Consider the following 18,722-nt stretch of genomic DNA (forward strand, 5'->3'; position numbering starts at 1 on the left):
CCTGAACCCACCAGGTTGCAAAACCAACCAACCGGCATCCGCCTCTGTAGCGCCACCTGGCGGCGGCGTTTCCCCTTCGCCCGCAACCCACGTGTACCGCTTCTCCTTTTACAACCTCGCTATTTACCCGAGTGTGTTAATTCCGACGACCAATCAGTGGGCAGGAGGTGTAGCTCCGGGAGGTTAAGCTCCAATCAGCACCTGCGAGTGGAGAAGGGAGGAGATGCTCTCTCCCTCTCTCTCCCCCGCTTCTCCCTCCCCCCTTTCCTCCCTTTCTGTAAACCACGTTGAGTTTGTAGCGCTAATTAATTTTTCCAAAGTCTGGGAGGGCTTCGCTGCAAGTCGGGATTCCGCTGCTGCTGCTGCCGCTGCTGCCGCCATCAACGGCCCTTCTTCGCCTTCCTCCTCCTCCTCTTCTCCCTGCACCGCAGAGCCCAGTTGCGGAGGCCCCTCGGCTGCAATAAAATGTTTGACGGCTCCTTCCTGTCTCTTATATCTCCCCTTCTGTTGCGGCTGCTACTGGTGCTCTGCGGACCGGGCACCCATACAGGTAGGCTGGCTGTGCGGATTTTCTCCCCACTTCAATCTTCTGCCTTCTGTGCCGTCTCCCTGGATTTGACATTTTGGAAGCGGGCGCGGGGAAGAGAAGTTTTTTTTTTGGGGGGGCGGACTGGACTGCAAATTGCATGCATTTTCAAAACGCACACCAACCCTTCGAGATACAATCATTTTAGGGAAGCCCCATATTTGTTGCATCTCTCCCCCGCCCCCTTAACAAGATGCAAAAGTTTGCAAAGGCAAATGGCATGTTCGTTTCCTTCTCTCTCTTTTCCACCCTCCCTTCCGTTATATGGCTCTGATCCCAGTTTTCCTTATCCAAAAGGATGTATCTGTTTCCAGACTTGTATATTCTTTATTCCTGGCTGGTCTTCTTGCAAACCTCACCCCCCCTTCTCTCTCTCTCTCTCTCTCCCCTCTCCCCTCTCTCTTCTTTTTTAATAGGTTTGGTGAAATGTGAGTACCCCCTCCACACTCTCCCTCCTTCCCTCTCCTTGTGTGTGTGTGTAATATCTAAAATACTTTTCTTGAACGATGCAAGAAAACTCTGGCGTTGTTCGGTTCTTTATCTCCCTCCCCCACTTTTCCCTTTATGCTGCATAACTAAAAGAAAAGTTGTAGCTACTGGCGGCAAATAAAATTAAAAAGAACCATCACCTCTCTCTCTCTCTCTCTCTCTCTCTCTCTCTCTCTCTCTCTTCTCTGCCTGCAACTGGCTCAGAACTTCCAGGGCATTTGATCTGGGAATATATCTCATTTATTTTATTAAACTGCTAAATAGGCAGTGCATGTGATGTAGGGAGAGGATATGTGACAAGTTAAATGGAAGGTGATGTGTCAATGGCTACTGACCCTGATGGCCAGAGGCATTATGCTCTGAATCCCAGTTGCTGGAAACCGCAGGAGGGTAAAGAGCTGTTGTACTCGGGTGCTGCTGCTTGTGCGCCTCCTATAAGCATCTGGCTTGCCACTGGGATAATGGGATGCTTGGCAAGACGAGCCACTGCCCTCATCCAGCAGCAGACTCGTCTTCCATCCTTAGGATAGGTAGAACTATAGATTCGTAGAGTTGGAAGGGACCCTGAGGATCATCTTCTAATCCAATCCCCTGCAGTGAAGGAATATGCAGTTGTCCCATACAGGGATCGAACCTGCAACCTTGACGTTATCAGCACCACGTTGTAACCAAGTGAGCTATCCAAGCTTCCCTAGTAAACGGAGCTTCGAAGGCAGTCTAAATTCTGAGCGTCAAGATGCTGGGGACAAATAAAGAAGAGAAGGCTGGCAGATCCATGGAGGATAAGTCTACCTGTGACTGCTAGTCGTGTGATGAGTGCTCTAGTATGTATGTCTCTTGATGCTGGTGCTGAGAATCACAAGGTTGGTGAGGGGAGAGTTGTTGCATTCTGGTCCTGCTTGCAGACTTTCTATAGGCACATGGGTGACTACAGTGAGAACAGGATGCTTGTCTAGGTGGGACTTTGGCCTGATCCAAAAGTCCCATGGGAAAGACCTAGTACAATTGTTCCATTGGTCCATCTAGCTCACAGGATTGCATCAATACTGGTTGCTGGGATTTGCAAGCAGGGAGAGTGCCGCCGCTCCCAGGTCTCGCTTTTGAGCATCCCACAGGCATCCGGTTGGCCACTGTGAGAACAAGATGTTGGGCTAGGTAAGAGTTTGCCAAACTTGTGGTCTAACTGCAGCTGGAGGCCCAACTCCCATCATCCTTAGCTAGCGGGACCAGTGGTCAGGGATGATGGGAATCGTAGTTCAAAAATGGCTGGAGACCCAAGTTTGGGAAACCCTTGGCTAGATAGACCTTTGGCATGGCCCAGCAGGGCTCTTGTGTTTCAGCATCATGAGTATGTAACAGAATGCTGACGAGACAATCCTTAGCCTGACCCAGAAGCGCAGCAGAATGTGTATGAACCAAGGGAATTTAGGTAGCTCAGTTGGACAGAGCATGGTGCTGATAACACCAAGGTTGCAGGTTCGATCCTGCTATGGGACAGCTGCGTATGCCTGCATTGCAGGGGCTTGGACTAGATGATCCTCGTGGTCCCTTGCAACTCTATGATTCTTTAAATGCTAACAGGAGACCTAAGATTCCCCACCCTAGCCTATGCTAGAGATGAGTCCATAGGTCAGTGCTAGAGCAGTTGCTGTGCATAAATAAGGTCCCAGGTTCCATACTTGGCATCTCCATGTAGGGCTGGGAACATGTATACTCAGGTGGAGCAATGGGTCAGTGTGTCTGGCTGTTAACCAGAAGGTTGGTGGTTCAAGCCCACAGGATTCCTGTGTTGCAGGTGCTTGGACTACATAACCCTTGAGGTCCCTTCCAACTCTACAATTTTATCGTTCTATGATTCTATCCCTTTCTTGGAACCCTCCGGAGCTACCTCTGGTCAGTCTAGACAATATCAAGCCATGTCAGCTTTCGATGTTCCTTAGAGAGCCTGTGTGGTGCAGCGGTCAGTTGAATTAGGGCCTGGAAGACCACAGTTCAAACCCTACTCAGCCCTGGGTCAGTCATGGTCTCTCAGTCTACCTTCCAGGGTTGTTCTGTGGATTACATGGGGAGAACAAGGTATGCCACCTGGAGCTCCTTGGAGAAAAAGATGGGATATAAATGTAATAAATAAATTAAATGCACTGCACACAGAAGGTCCCAGGTTCAATACTTCTCATCTTCCATTTAAAGAAAAGAGGTTCAGAGAGTTGATGACAAGGGAGAAATATTTGCCCAAGACCCTGGAGAGGCCCAGCCAGTCAGAGCAGAACTGAAATGGATGGGCAGATAGTATGGCAGCTTCTTTTGTTGATTCCTATGTGCCTTTGAGCATATGCAGAGTGCTTTCTGTTGCTATTAAGAGTTGCCAGAGTAACCACAGTTGACCTCCTCCTCCCCCACACTGACAAAGCATCATCAAAAGATTGACAAATATAAAAAAGGATCAGTTTTTAAAAGTAGTAAAGGTAGAGGTAAAGGACCCCTGACCGTTAAGTCCAGTCACGAACGACTGGGGTTGTGGCGCTCATCTCGCTTTACTGGCCGAGGGAGCTGACGTTTGTCCGTAGACTGTTTCTCTGGGTCATGTGGCCAGCATGACTAAACTGCTTCTGGTGAAACCAGAGCAGCACATGGAAGCGCCATTTACCCTCTCGCCAGAGCGGTACCTATTTATCTACAGTGGTACCTCAGGTTAAGAACTTAATTCATTCTGGAGGTCTGTTCTTAACCTGAAACTGTTCTTAACCTGAAGCACCAGTTTAGCTAATGGGGCCTACTGAAGCAAAGTTCTTAACCCGAGGTAATATTTCTGGGTTAGCGGAGTCTGTAACCTGAAGCGTCTATAACCCGAGGTACCACTGTACTTGCACTTTGACGTGCTTTCGAACTGCTAGGTTGGCAGGAGCTGGGACTGAGCAACGGGAGCTCACCCCATCGCAGGGATTCAAACCGCCGACCTTCTGATCGGCAAGTCCTAGGCTCTGTGGTTTAGACCACAGCGCCACCCGCGTCCTTTAAAAAGCAGTAATACTGGGCAAATAAGAATAATAATAAACGTCCAGCATTTTCAACTTCTGACCAGAGAGTTCTGCCTTCTCAGTCACAACGTACCAAAGGGGGTTGCATGTTGTTGGAGAGGGGATTCGCTCTGCATATGTGCAGAGGTGCTCTCTTCTTACAGATTCCAATGTAAGACTGGCAGGTTCTAGCATTGCGAATAAGGTTCTGAAAATAGGTTTGGCTCTGGTGAGGTTGTGGTTTTAATTTAGACAGGGGTGGGAAACATCTGGCCTGCAGCCTGGCCTCACCATTTGACCCATGCAGATGCTCAAGCCACCAACCTGACTTTGCAGATTTCATGGGGTGGTAGCCCCAAGCAGGTATCTCCTTGCGTTCTTACGACTAGCAGTGAATACAGTGGTACCTTGGGTTACAGACGCTTCAGGTTACAGACTCCGCTAACCCAGAAATAGTACCTCGGGTTAAGAACTTTGCTTCAGGATGAGAACAGAAATCACAGGGCAGTGGTGCAGCAGCAGCGGGAGGCCCCATTAGCTAAAGTGGTGCTTCAGGTTAAGAACAGTTTCAGGTTAAGAACGGACCTCCAGAACAAATTAAGTTCTTAACCCAAGGTACCACTGTATAACCTTTTACCTGGGAGTTGGGTTCTCTGGCCTGTATTGCTGATGGCTGCTAATGCTCTCTCACCCCCCTTTCTTCTCTCCCTCTGTGTCTCTTTTTGCAGTCAATGCGGACCTGGGTGTGGTGATCATCCCGGAGCAGGTGCCCGTTGACAAGATCCCTTCCCTGCAGGTCAGAGGGATCCACTCTGAGGAGCATAGGAGGCGACGCTCTGTGCCTCTGCAGCCTGAAGAAGAGGCCGAGGTGCTGATCGTCCGGCTTCCTGCCGGGCTGGCCTCCGATCCAGGCTCTGACATCTACTTGAACCTTCGCCGAAATGGGCAGTTTTTGGCACCGGGTTTCTCCGTGGAGGAAATTGGTGTGGGCCGAAGCAGCCGCCGTGTGGACTTGGACCGCCTCTGCTTCTACACAGGGCACGTGCTCAACCGCAGCGCAGACTCCTTCGCTTCCCTCAGTGCCTGCGGCGGGCTGGTACTTGTCTCTGGGCGAATTTGCCCTCGATGGGCTCAGTCTGGTGTTGCGGGAGGCCGTTGTTTGGGGAAGAAGAACCTGTGGAAGAGTGTGTTGGGTGGGGCATAGAGTTAAGGGAGTCGAGAGACAGAATGTGAGAAGGTGGGAGGGTCCCCTGTACCTAGAGAGTGGGGAGCCCGATCAGGCTAGGGAACAGTGTTGCAAAGCTGTGTTCATTCCCTTACAATTTTCAGTTAGTTACAGGTTACTCTGTCAGTTTCGTACTGACAAGTGGAAGAAAATTGTAGCAGTCTGGCCTGCTTCTGATATCAGAATTACAGCCAGCCAGCCATTCCTTTTTCTTAGGTACTCCATTCCGTTTAGCCATCATGTTTTCCATTTCCCCACTCCAACCTTCAGGCAGCATTTTGTGGCTGCTGAGTAGGCTCAGTCTGCTTTGGGGTGCATGCCCTGGAACAGGAGGTGCTCTTAATGTTTTACCCCTTGGGTCTACTTAAGAGGGCTGACAATTGCTGAGGCCTACCAGTCTCAAAATGATGGCAGCTGGAGATAGTGTCTGGCTTAATTAGGTGGCTGTTACTGACATGGTTTTCTGTTGATCCCTAATCAGCCTTTGGTCATTGCTAAATTCTTTGCCACAGTATTTTTCATGTGGCAATGAGTTCTGTAGTCTATCTTGCCTGTATTTCAAAACAAATGTTGCTCATCCTGGGGATATTGTAAGATGAGTTTGCTGATCTAGAGGCTCAAAGTAAAGCACACTTACATTCACTTCCTTTTCCTACAGTTACTCTCTCTTAACCTGTTCCTTTCTATTCTCAGTTTTTGATATTATTTATTTATTTATTTTCAATAACTTTTGCTGTCTCTAATTTCCCTCCACACCTCCTCAGGTCTTTTCCCCTTTGAGAAGGGAGGCCTCCCCCCTCCCCAATTTCTCTGACCCTCGGTCATCTTGACTCGCCATATGAGAAGTGCTGACATTAATGCAACCATTAGCCCCACACAGCCAGGGGACTAGATGGGTCACGGCACCATGGTTCACTAGTCGCCTCTGGGAAACTCTATGCTAAAATATTCCTCTGACGCTCCTTTGCGTTGCTGGCAAAGAGGGCAGACCAGCTTCTGCTTAAAGATCTGCCCTTACGGATCGAATTGCAGAGGGGATCCTGGCTTCATTTCTGAGGAATGGCAGGGTGCTCCGGGAGCACACCTTGTAAACCAGTAGGCGGCAGCATTCTAAAATTGCAGGCTTTAAAAAAAAGAATCTCCAGTCTGCAGGAGCTCTGCTTAGCCCTGAGTGATGAACGAGCATTGATAGCTCAGTTGGTTAAAGCGTAGTGCTGACAATGCCAACGTTGCAGGTTCAATCCCCGTATGGGACAGCTGGGGGTTGGACTAGATGATCCTTCCAACTCTGATTCTGTTTTGGGACTGGATCCCTCTATGGGACAACTGCGGAGGAGGTTGGACTTCCAGGATCCCTCCCAACTCTGTGATTCTATGGGGCTCAGTTTGGCCTCCCAGTCTTCCAATCGGTCTAGTCCAGCGGTTCTCAACCTGTGGCTCCCCAGATGTTGTTGGACTACAACTCCCATCATCCCTGAGCTCTGGCCTTGCTAGCTAGGGGTGATGGGAGTTGTAGTTCAACAACATCTGGGGACCCACAGGTTGAGAAAGGCTGGTCTAGTCGCATTGTGGGTCTCGCCTGTTAACTTTCTGCGATGTTTCTGTGGCTCTGTAGGAATGCCGATGAGACTGGAATTCTTCACAGCCTGTCCACCCCGCCCCTTCCCTCCCGCCTCCCCACCTAATGCAGGCGTTGCCCCTCAGGGCAGGAGTGGGCGGAGCAGGGGGGGTGCTTAGTTTGGGCAGCTGTGCTGTAGACAGTCCTTAAGGAAGGAGGGCCAAGCCCTGTGCCTCAGGTGAGCACCTGCATCCAGATAATGGGATACCAGCGTCTTTTGTGATTGATGTTGGAAGCTGGAGCTGAGCACCACCAAAGGTTTCTTGGAGCTTGAAAATGAGAATGCTGCCCCCCCCCCCTCGTGAAATGCTGACAGGGTTCTCCACCCACCTGTCCCTCGCTGCAAAGGACACTTTGTTAATCTCATTCATAAATTACCAAGCTCTTAAGGCTCTGAAGCCATCTGAAAAGTGTACAAATGGAACAGGGAGAAGAAAGCCATGTAAAAATATAAACAAAACGGGAATTCATTTGTAGTGGCAACTTTTATTGCTTGAGAAGTGTTGGTGGTAGAAAGGGGAATTAATAACACTCTGCTGGCAGTTGGGGAATATGTCCCGACCTCACTTACTTGGGAGTAAGCTCCTTGAATCCAGTGGGACTTACTTCTGAGTAGACATGGTCCACATCCACACCAGGCATTTAAAATGCTCTGATACCACTTTAAACAGTCATGTTCCCCTCCCCCCAACGAATTCTGGGCACTGTGGTTTAAGGGTGCTGAGACCCGTTTGCCCCCTAGTGCTACAATTCCCAGAGGGGTTTAACAATCAGTCCTGCATCTCAGGGAACCCTAGGAATGGTAGCTTTGGGAGGGGACCAACTTTCAGCACCCTTAACAAGCCTTAACAAATTACAGCTCCCATGTTTCCTTGGGGGAAGCTATGACTGCTTAAAGCGTTAACAGACCTCTGTAAACCTATCCTGCGAATGGGACTGTGGTTAGGTTGACAGACTCTGAATTGTGGAGGGAATTTAGGAAGCTCCTGAAATCTACAATCCGGACGCCCTAACACCCTTGCCCCTGTTTTACCTTGTAATTAAAATTGGCAAACTAAGGGTGTTGCCACACAAAGTTAAGAGGTGCAGGTCCCCTTTGTATCCCTTATAACATGAACAGCACAACAAGAGTATACAGCTGAAATTGGAAGAATCTCTATACCGATTTGAGTTAGGACCGAACCACCACTACCGACTTCTCCCCTTGCAAGGAGATCGATAACTTTTTTGCCTAGGAGTTGAGATTCTTCTGGATCCTGACATTTCTCCAGATAATCAATCAAATCTTAAAACAGGTATACTGTTCCACTTGTTTGGGAAGCTTCCACAGCCAGTTCCCCAGACTCTCAGGTAGTGGGGACTCTCGCAGGGTGTCAAATCAAGACTCTTGCTTTGGCAGGAGGGATTAACTGACCAAACAAAAGTGCATTGCAGCTGGGGGGGGCACAGCTACTTAAAGAGAGATCCTCCCTTGGGCCATAACGTGGGTGGGTCTGGGATAACCTCTTGAGTAAACAAAACAGTGCAGAGACCAGACTGTCTTCATCAACAGAATGCAGAAAGACATAGTGGAGAGACCACTAGGGGAGTCATATCACAACTACTGTTTTAGGAGGTGATAGCAAGAGCTAAGGGGAGTGTTAGAAGAAGGTAGGGGGCTGCCTGTCCCCCATGCAATCCAAGCGCTGGGTGGGATACAGAGTGGGAAGCAGCTGTTGAGCAATCCTTTGTACATTTCACTTTGAGATAGTTCTCCTTTTGAACTATTTCCCCCAGCATCTGAAACATATGCAGCTGCTTTACACGGAGTCAGATCAGTGTTGTTAACTCTGAGTGACAGTCTTCTTCCGGGGCCTCAAGCAGAGGTCTTCCCCAAGCCTGCTGGCTGAGATCACATCAGCTGGAGATGCCAGGAACGAGTATATAATCAAAGCACTTGTTCTACCACTGGAAACCCCTGTGAGCAATGGCCTACCAAGGCACTTTCCATTTTGGAAAGTTGGGCAGAGCATGGTATTGTCCTGATTCCTGCCGTGACAGCGATGCTCACTGTGTACCACGATCCGAAGCTGAAATAGCTCTGCGGTGATGATGAGCAGGTTGCTAGCAAGCCCTCTATCTCCTAAAAGCCAGGCAGCATAGCTTTAATGGGAATTCCATCTGTGGAAGAACAAAACCAAGGGTTGTTCGCGAACAGCAGTTGCGTCTGTGACATCTGTGTGCCATGCGTAAGTAAAATAACATGGGCTCAGCAGTAAACTAACCACAACAGATAGGAACATGGACCCTCTCCTATTGTTGGTCCTCTTCCAGCCCTGCTAACTGCATCATTGTTGGCAGAGAACACATTGCGGCAAAAACTACATATCCTGACAAGCACTACCAAACACATGGGATGGAGGCGCAGAGAACATGATCCTCTAACTATGCCCAGCTGCTGATGCTGGGAAGACCTATCCAGATGTTCAGTGGGGAGCAGTAACTATGGTTGCCTTGATGATGTGGACAGGAGGGGGAGCAGGGAGCTGTGAGGCACTGAAAGAAGAGGATGCTTGACTAGATAGGCTGTTGGCCTGTTCCTGCAGGCTTTTGTGTTCTGGTGTTCCTGTTGGTGCCAATGGGAGGTTATTTCTTAATGCTAATTGCCATCACCTCTCTGTGTAATTTGTTCCAAAGCTAAACCTTTCTTACTGCCAGGAAACTACTTCTTGTGTTCCACCTCTAACTTACGTCCAGGAGATCCAGTCCTGTCCTATGGGGCAGCAGAGAACTAACTTTTGCCCTGTTTTGTGTGAGAGTCCTTCCGGTATTAGAAGAGGGATATTATTTCCCACCTCTGTTTTCCCTGGGTTCCTTCAACTTTTCCAAGTAGGCAGGGAAAGGCGCTTTGCTCTGGGAAACTGGGGCACTACTCTTTCTACAGGCAATGACAACTCTGTTTTCTGTCTGGTTGGAGCCTGTGTGTGTGTGTGCATATGCATGTGTGCAGAAGAGAGGCAGGTGGATGATGAATGCAGAGCAATCCTATGTAGGTCTACTTGGAAGTAGTTTCCGCTGAGTTTAGTGGGGCTTACTCCTAAATAAGCCCACATGGTATTGCAGCCTTGTATTTCAATTAGTATTTTCATTGCTGGATTTCTTTGAACATTACAGATGGAAATAATTAATGCCCTTAATGTTGTTAGCAAAGGAGGAGAATGAGGGGAAAGCTATCATTAGTTGTCTCCGACCACTGTGATTCCCTGCTCCATCTATCCTTAGTTACCATTTCCTTGGCCCCACCTGTCTCAGCAGGTACCATCCTCTGCTGCTAGTTTGTGTTTCCTGTACCATGGACCATCTTCATTGACCTCCTCTGAACTTCTTCCAGTTTGTTAATTCTAGTCTAGTCTCCTCCCTGATGTGTCAGGAATGCATTTGTACCAGAGGGAAACATAGTCAGTCCTTGTGAGCGGCCAACCAACAGTCTAGAAAAGCACAGCCCAATGCTGTTACCCATTCCTAGATATCTAATGATGGCAGAGCTAAGAAGTCCACCTGTGCAACAATACCCCTTAATTCCCATGCTATGAAAGGCCTCCCCAGTAAGTGTGATGTGATAATCTTTTAACTAAGCATGTAAGAAAGCAGTGCTTTCCATTCTGTGTTGTGCTGTTTCCATTCCACTGCAGTTTGTCTTCCACCAAAAGGCGCATTAGTTGTGTTGCTGTCTGCTGTGACAAATTTATAAAACGTATATAATTTACATAAACAATCACACAAAACATGTAAGTTACATTATGTTATTCCACCTTATTCATTTCAGTGCAAAGGAAAAACGATGCGGGGGGGGGGATAAAATGTAAGCAATTACTTATTGTTTGCAGGCATAGACTGCAAGATGCAACATTTTATTCTATAATTTATAATGGAGACTGGGTCCATGTTTTCTCTATGTAGCCTTCTCTAGTTTTCTCTGTGTAGTCTTGAGAAAACAGGTTTCATTCTGAAAATAAAAGCCCATTGCAGATTGATTCTGCATTACCCCACATTGTGCCCATTTGAAAACAGATGTAGGTGGTCCTGATAATGGTGAGGTGTGTAGTAACACCTGCTTGATGTGGTTGTGGGTGGGCGTATATCAAGATCACAATCACCGCTTCCTTCTTTATTCACCTGGGGCTAGCTCAGGTAGGAGAAGGCATGGATAACTAAATCAAGGGTTGTATCAGGCAACCACACCCACACTTGTAGACGGCAGGCTCCAAAATCAACGTAAGTTGAAAGCAGCATGTTGGAAGACGAGCATCAACAATTCTGGATTGAGAAAAATGACATTTCTGTGCCGATTCATTTCCGTTCTGGACACAGGACGAATAAGCGAACATCGGCAATTTCCTGTTTCTGTTTCTATTGGAATTCTCCGACATCCCTGCTTTTAACTCTTCCATAAGGAATATTCTAGTTAAGTGATGCAAAATGCTGTCAGTTGACATAAACAGCTCCTCAAATGCACTGCAACGCACTTCAGGGCTGTTCAGCTCATTCTAGCTAACTGCGCAGTAGCCCACAGGACAGCCCTGAACAACATGTGATCCACCAACATGTGATCAGTTGGTTAGAGCATGGTGCTGATAATGGCAAGGTCGCAGGTTCAATCCCCATATGGGACAGCTGAATATTCCTGGACTAGATGATCCTCAGGGTCTCTTCCGACCCTACAATTCTATGATTCTATGGCAACCTGAACTCTGCAGCTGTGGATGCGCCTGCCATATGCCCAGCTGCTCCCCTGGTTTTTGGGTGCCCAATCAGGCATCAAGAACAGGAGGCTTATTGAGGCCTGGGTAGGCTGTGTAGGGCTGCTGGGTCACAGCTGTGCAGGCCTTTTCAAATGAGGTACCTGGCTGGATTTATCTAATCTAAAGCAGGCCAAGATTTCTCATTCAGCCAGATCTTTCCAACATTCAGTCAAAATGTTTCACTCACTGGGATGGGGAGGATGTGTGATCCTGTAGTAAGTGGGGAAACATGAGGGCTCTCCTGGGGCTCATTTGAAGTTTGTTTTTTTATACCTGGTACCAGTTTGGTTTTCAAGGGAGGGGATGATGAGCCTGTCTTAAGAACAGAAGATTAGCCCAATTGGCTTGGCTCAATGGCCCATCTAATCCAGCACCCTGTTTTCATGGTGCCCAACCAGATGGCCATGCGAAGCCCACAAGCAGGGCCTGAGTATAACAGCCCTGCAATATAGAGGAGGATGCCAGGGCTCTTCTTAAATTGTTTACAGGATTAGACAAAATAATGGAGGATAAGGCTATTGATAGCTCTAATCCAGAGTTTCCCCAAATTGGGTCTCCTGCTGGTTTTGGACTACAACTCCCATCATTGCTAGGTAGCAGGACCAATCGTTAGGGATGATGGGAAGTGTAGTCCAAAACCAGCTGGAGACCCAAGTTTGGAAAACCCTGCTCTAATCCCATAGGCATTTGGTTGGCCACTGTGAGAACAAGGGCGTTGGACTAGATGGACCTTTGGCCTAATCCAGCAGAGCTCTTGGTATGTTCTTGTTCATTTATTGTGATATAGTGATGCCCCAAATATTAGCTTTCCTCTTCAGCAACTTCCAAAGTAGAGAGCCCACATTGGAACTGTGCTTCTGTTATTAGTGTACCGAAAGCACCCTAGAATGTAAATCAAGAGAGGAGAAAGACCAAGCTGATTTATGAACTTCATCCTCACCAGTAAAATTCAGCAATCTTCTTCTTGCCTTGGCTGAATTCTCCTGAAAATGTTAAAAAGAAATGTGAGCAGTTCTCTTATTTTAGTTTGTAATCTTCCTATGAAGCTATATAGCTAAAGTATGTCAATGAGACTGCCCTGGTGTAAGTGAAGACAAAGACTAGCGTGTTGTGTGTGTGTGGCCTGTGTAATTTATAACACATATGTAATGTAGATTGTAAATCACATTAATGCAGTCAGCTGTTCCACATCCCAGCAGTCATATGTACGTGCAGAGAACTTATTTGGGTGGCTGCCTAGCTGGTATAGAACTCTCTCTTAAAAACAACCCCTCCCCCTTGAAATATCTGGCCTTATTCTCAGTCTGTACCCATCTGGTGGGTCTTGCATACAGCTGTAACAGTAAAAAAAAGGAGATGAACATTTCCCTTTTAAAAGTTTGATGTATGCCTGAGCACGCAATGGTGGCCCGCTAAAATTTTTGCTAGAGCTCTAAGTGTGATGTGGTGATAAGACTTAGCCCAGTGAGCTCATAAACATATAGTAGAAATGTTTAAACATCTTTTTTCCTTTTCTTTTTTGCCTAATAGAGTGGATATTTCCCCCCTCCCTTCCTGGTTGCCAAGTTATTGGATATTCTTGGTCAATGTGATTCCAATGACTTTTTTGTTTTGTTTTTGTGGTGAACAGGTTGGCTATATCCAGATTGGATCAGAACAGGTGCAGATACAACCAGTGAACACTTCCGAGACCTCATTTCATGGGAAAGAGCACTTCATCAGGCACAAACGGGCCACCAGATCGGCACATCCCGGCAAGTCGGAGATCCCAGTTGAGCCCTGCAGAGTTGTAGCAGGTGGGTTATTGGAAGTCGGTGTGTGAATGAGTGGCCTCCTTGGAGCAGTGGCGGTTGCCGCAGCTAGAGTTGGCCTCGCACACCTGTTCGTTTGCTTGCTTGCTTACTCGTATGTTTGCAGAGTTGGAAAAGGTTCAGAAAAAGGCGACCAAAAGGCTCAATGGGATTGAGTGACTCCCCTATAAGGAACAGTTGCAGCCTTTTGGACATCTTAGTTTTGAGAAATGGAAAGTAGGAGGTGGCATGGTAGAAGTCTATAAAACTGGAGAAAGTAGGTAGAGGAAAGTTTTTCTCTTCCCCCACTGAAACTTGTAGACATCCAGGGAAGCTGAATATTTGAAGATTCAGGCCAGATAAAAGAAAGTACATATTCACACAGTACATGGAACACGCTCCCATGGGAGGCATTGATGGCCACCATCTTAGATGGCTTTAAATGAGGATCAGACAAGTTCATGGAGGATAAAGTGGCTCCTCAGCAGAATGGCTTTGCTCTGTGTCCATGATGGGAGGCAGTAACGCAGCCGAATTCCAGCTGGTAGAAACCAAGGAGTGCTCTTCTGATCAAATCCTAGTTACGTTTACCAGCAATAAAAACAATTTCAAGTCCAGCACAGATACATTCTAATATAAACATCTCAATCTGAAAGGCTTGAAAAGTGCTGAAAATATAATAAGAGACAGCAACTGTAATGAAAGAAAGTTCCAATGGGTATAGCACTGTAGGTGGAATGTTCTAAGATATGCAGCCTTTGGGTCTAGCTGTTTATCCTTACTCATCCTGTGTAACCCTTTGGCCTGCCAAAGAACATGGATACACTCTTTTCATATCTATGTTCTGTACAGGTTGAAGTGCTAGCAAGGTCCAGCTCACAAGGGCTTGGGAGGTGGCAGATGTCTTGAGCAATAGAAGCAAAGGTCAGGGGAACCTTATAGAAGTATACCAGCATATCCAAAATGAGGGAATGACATGACTGGCTTTCTAAGGTCATCTGATCTCCCAACCGATGGCGAGGAGTGTTGTGGTCTGTAGCTTTTATATTCTGACATGAACTCCCCGCCCTGATGCAGTTAGTAGGAAACTAATATTTAACCAGTAGAGCTGCTGGTTTGATCCCTGCAATTCCTTGCAATATTTCTGAAAGCAAGTCACAGGATGCTGCCTACTGCCAGGCCAGACTGTTTATCCAGCTAGCCTGCTATTTTCTACTGTGATTATACAGGAAACTGCCTTATACTGAGTCAGAACATTGTTCCATCTAGCTCTGTACTGTCTACATTGACTAGCACCAGCTCTCCAGAATGAGGTATTTCACCATCCTACCAGGAGAAGGGAGACACGGGTGGCGCTGTGGGTTAAACCACAGAGCCTAGGACTTGCCAATCAGAAGGTCGGTGGGTCGAATCCCCGTGACAGGGTGAGCTCCCGTTGCTCGGTCCCAGCTCCTGCCAACCTAGCAGTTCGAAAGCACGTCAAAGTGCAAGTAGATAAATAGATACCGCTCTGGCGGGAAGGTAAACGGTGTTTCCGTGCACTTCTCTGGTTCGCCAGAAGCAGCTTAGTCATGCTGGCCACATGACCCAGAAGCTGTATGCCAGCTCCCTCGGCCAGTAAAGCGAGATGAGCGCCGCAACCCCAGAGTCAGCCACAACTGGACCTATTGCTCAAGGGTCCCTTTACCTTTACAGGAGAAGCTTGGGGTTGAACCCGGAGCCTTCTGCATGCAAAGTCTACATTTTTCATGCTCTACATCTGAGTTATGACCCCTCAGCCAAGTTCCATCTATTTCAGAGCCACCTCCTTCCTAGCAGCATCAGATTTCAGGGTACCTAGAGATGTCTTTCCTAGCACCTGTTACCTGAACATTTTTAGGTGGAGACCCCAGGCATTGAACCTGGGACTTTCTGCAGGCAAATAATGCCAATGAGTTCAGGCCTCTCTCCCTTCCCCCCAAGTCCTGCTGATTTCAGTACAGCTTCTGAACGTATAAATTAGGTTAGCCCCATCTGATTGGTGGGTGCAAGGCAGCCTTCCAAAACAATGCTAGAAATAGTTGTGTCCTTGATTCCTATCTGTTCTAGGTATGTGACACTTAATGGGAACTTAGAGAGTGAAGCGTGGCTGAACATTTGGAGTAAAACATCTGCAAAATTCTGAAGTAAGCAAACATGCCAATAAGGCTAGTTACATTTTCTGCACCCCTCTTCCTGTAAGCAGTGCAGATCAGGACCCTGATGAGTTCCAAGTGGGCTGTGCTGTGTTGGCTAAGCTATGAAAAACATTGTTTTAGCAAAAGACTTGATTCTTATGAAGACGGGCAGAGCCTTGACTTCCAGCGGCCTGCCTCCCTGGGGAATGCAACCTGCATGGCTGTGGAGCAAAAGAAACTATAAGAAAGGGCATAGACTTTAAGCAGTGACATCTGCTTTGTGTTTTACTGGAATCCCAAGATATACTGACTGGAGCAAAGTGTGAAAGGCATACGAGTTTTATAACATGACTCTATCTTAGCTGCTGTTGAGCAAGGGGTTATGAGCGCCACAGCAGAGTTGTGCTCACAGGCCACCAACGCCCCCCATCCATTTCTGGTTACCCCTAAGTGCTATTATGCATTGTGTTTTATACTTTTGGTTTTGTATAAAGCAACTGATAAATGTAATACATAAATAAAAACAATTGCCACCCAATTTCAGTGAAAGTGAAATTTCGAAGAGAAACTAAGAACGTCTTAGTTTCTCTTTGAAATTTCAAACAGTAGAGGCAGAAATATTTGGATTTACAAAAATATCCTGGGCAGGAGTGCTCTACGCATCCCTAGTTACAGTTATCTTCTAACTAAGTATTTTCCAGCTAGCCTAGTGAATCTTAAATTTCATGAGTTGCCCTTAGGCCCTTTTCTTATTTGTGTGTGTCTGTGGGTTTTTTTTAAAAAAAATCATGATGGCTTTTTCTCCCTTTTGCTTCAAGAAAGATGTGATGTCATGGCTTCTAATAGGCTTAGTGTGTTAATGACCTAATTGACTCCTGTCTTGTTTGGATTAACGTTTTTGTGTCTAAGAGGGGAGAGGGTGGGGAAACCCTAATCTGCTGTGACACACAAAAGAGCCTATTCCTTATGACATGGTTTGGGGACCAGGTGATCTTGGAGCACTTTTCCAAAGGTTCTTATGAGAATCAAAGGCCTCATTAGAATGGCACCCATCAGTGAGGGCAGGAGCTGGCCAGGATTCGTAAGAGACCTTTGGTTCCAGAACATGGTATTTAGGCTGTCACATCTAGGCACAAACTTAAGTTATTCAGAGCAGAAGCTGAAAAATATATGTAAGGACATGCTTTTCATGCTATGAAAATTAATGTGTATATTTGTATGAGGAGGAACCTGGGAAAAAATCTAAAGTATTTTAGGGTAGGCTGTTGAAAGAGCTTTGATGACCAGCAAAATTTATCTTGGTCTTATATCTACTTCCTTGTGATGACAATATTTACAATGTTGTGATGACAATGTTTACAAGATAAGCATGTGTGACTAAAGGAGTGGTGTGTGCATTGTGATGTTATATTTTGAAATGTATTACTAGATGGGAAGACATAAAATACAGGAGATAAAAAAGGGGGAGGAAGCTTTGCAAATAAATATGTATATTGAACCCAATGCATTTCAAATATCTTCTTCATAACTAGGCATAAACAGCTTGAGTCTTATTTCTTCAGCTCTGGCAGAATTGCAGTTTATGGAGTTGAGAATTTGATGTACAAACCATAGTTCCTTGTGCATTTATATTGCTGGAAAGGAACAGTCATTTGCTTGCAATTCTTTTGTGGATAACGGAAGTGACCAAAAAGTGGCAATCTTGCAAATGGATTCTATCACTTTGCAGAAAAATCTGGTTGGGGACTACTAAATGTTAAAAATAGCTCTGGCATAAACTGATTGATTTATGTTAAAAAAGACTCTAATTTGTGGCTTCTGAAACAGTTATACAAGTTATGTTACATTTATGGGAGAAAAGAATATCTCAGGTATTTACTGGGGCCAAGGATGACATTCTTGTTTAAGTAAGTGTAGATATCAGACACTAAAAGAAAGGCATGCCTTCTTAGATTAGCTATAAATGTGGTGTTTTCTCTAGGAAATCTGACGTGCCTTTCTTAAGGTCTGTTCCAAAGGTCTCAGATGGTGATTTAAAGTCCCATTACCTAGAAAGGACTTCTTATAAAATGCGGCTCAAGAGTGTGAAACAAGGCAGATCATCTTCTGAGGAAAAGTGATAATTTAATGCTCATGACACCAAGCTCATAAATTACTCTTAAATGTGCAACTGCCTAAAATTTGGCTCAGCTGAAACACATTCTTCATTTAAAGCCTCGAGTCATACTCCAAGGAGAGGTAGGAATTTATTACAACAGAGTAAACTATTTTTAAGAAGTGGGCTAACTTTATTTTTAACACACTTCTGTCTGCATAAGCAAATATAAATGCAAACAATGCATGTGTCTGAGCTAGGATCTTTTTTTCCTTGGAAACCTTGTAATTATTTGAGAACCTGTAATATCTGCGAGAAGATTGGTAGCAGTGAAATAATTTTTCATTACAGCTCTTCTCCTGTAGTGCACAGTGTATGTGTGTTTGATATGTTCTAGATTGATCATGTTCTTCATGGACAACAACAAGGCCCTGCTCCACTAACCTCAGCCTGCCATTAACCAGCCCCCAGCCAGCCCCACCTATTGCCTTCTTACTTATATCCAACGCAGGAGGTGCCACTGCCTTTCAGCTCCCTCCTCCTTCGTCTCAGTGTTGCTAATCTAGAACTCATTGAGGAAAAACTAGAATCAGCTGGCTTTGCATGTCATTGACTCCGACTCCAGCTGTTGCTGGGCTCTTTGTGTTTTGCCTTCCCAGTCTGTAGGGAACTAGGCGGTTTTTCAGGTATGGAATGCCTAAGTCATTTAGGGCTTTAAACATTAATGTGAGCACTTTGAACTGGGCCTGGAAATGAACTGGCAACCAGTTCAAAACAGGTTATGTGAGATCTAAACAGAATCCCAGGTAGTAAGCTGGTCATCGCAATTTGAACCAATGGAAGTTTCCAAGTCATCTTCAAGGGCAGCCCCACGTAGAGTGCATTGCGGTAATCCAACCTGTAGACACAAATGATCCAGCAATGAATGTAAGATTGCCCAAAGGACTTTTACCTCTAAATTTGTA

General features: G+C 46.3%; 1 protein-coding gene across 3 annotated transcripts in view; it reads left to right on the forward strand.

Moving 5' to 3' along the window:
* Positions 1 to 205: 205 nt before the first annotated feature.
* Positions 206 to 18,722, forward strand: part of ADAMTS17 (ADAM metallopeptidase with thrombospondin type 1 motif 17) — a 170,099-nt gene continuing 151,582 nt past the window's right edge. Inside the window, exons 1-3 of one of the 3 annotated variants that reach the window (XM_083586287.1) lie at positions 206 to 550; positions 4,821 to 5,188; positions 13,347 to 13,512. In XM_083586287.1, coding sequence (XP_083442413.1) covers positions 466 to 550; positions 4,821 to 5,188; positions 13,347 to 13,512 — 619 coding nt within the window. In that variant the 5' untranslated portion in view covers positions 206 to 465. Of the gene's footprint in view, positions 551 to 4,820; positions 5,189 to 12,659; positions 12,721 to 13,346; positions 13,513 to 18,722 lie in introns of those variants that run through there. The other 2 variants (XM_083586288.1, XM_083586289.1) reach the window with 2 other exon arrangements.

The sequence above is a fragment of the Podarcis filfolensis genome, assembly GCF_964270895.1.
Source record: "Podarcis filfolensis genome assembly, chromosome: 14".
Taxonomy (NCBI): Eukaryota; Metazoa; Chordata; class Lepidosauria; order Squamata; family Lacertidae; genus Podarcis; species Podarcis filfolensis.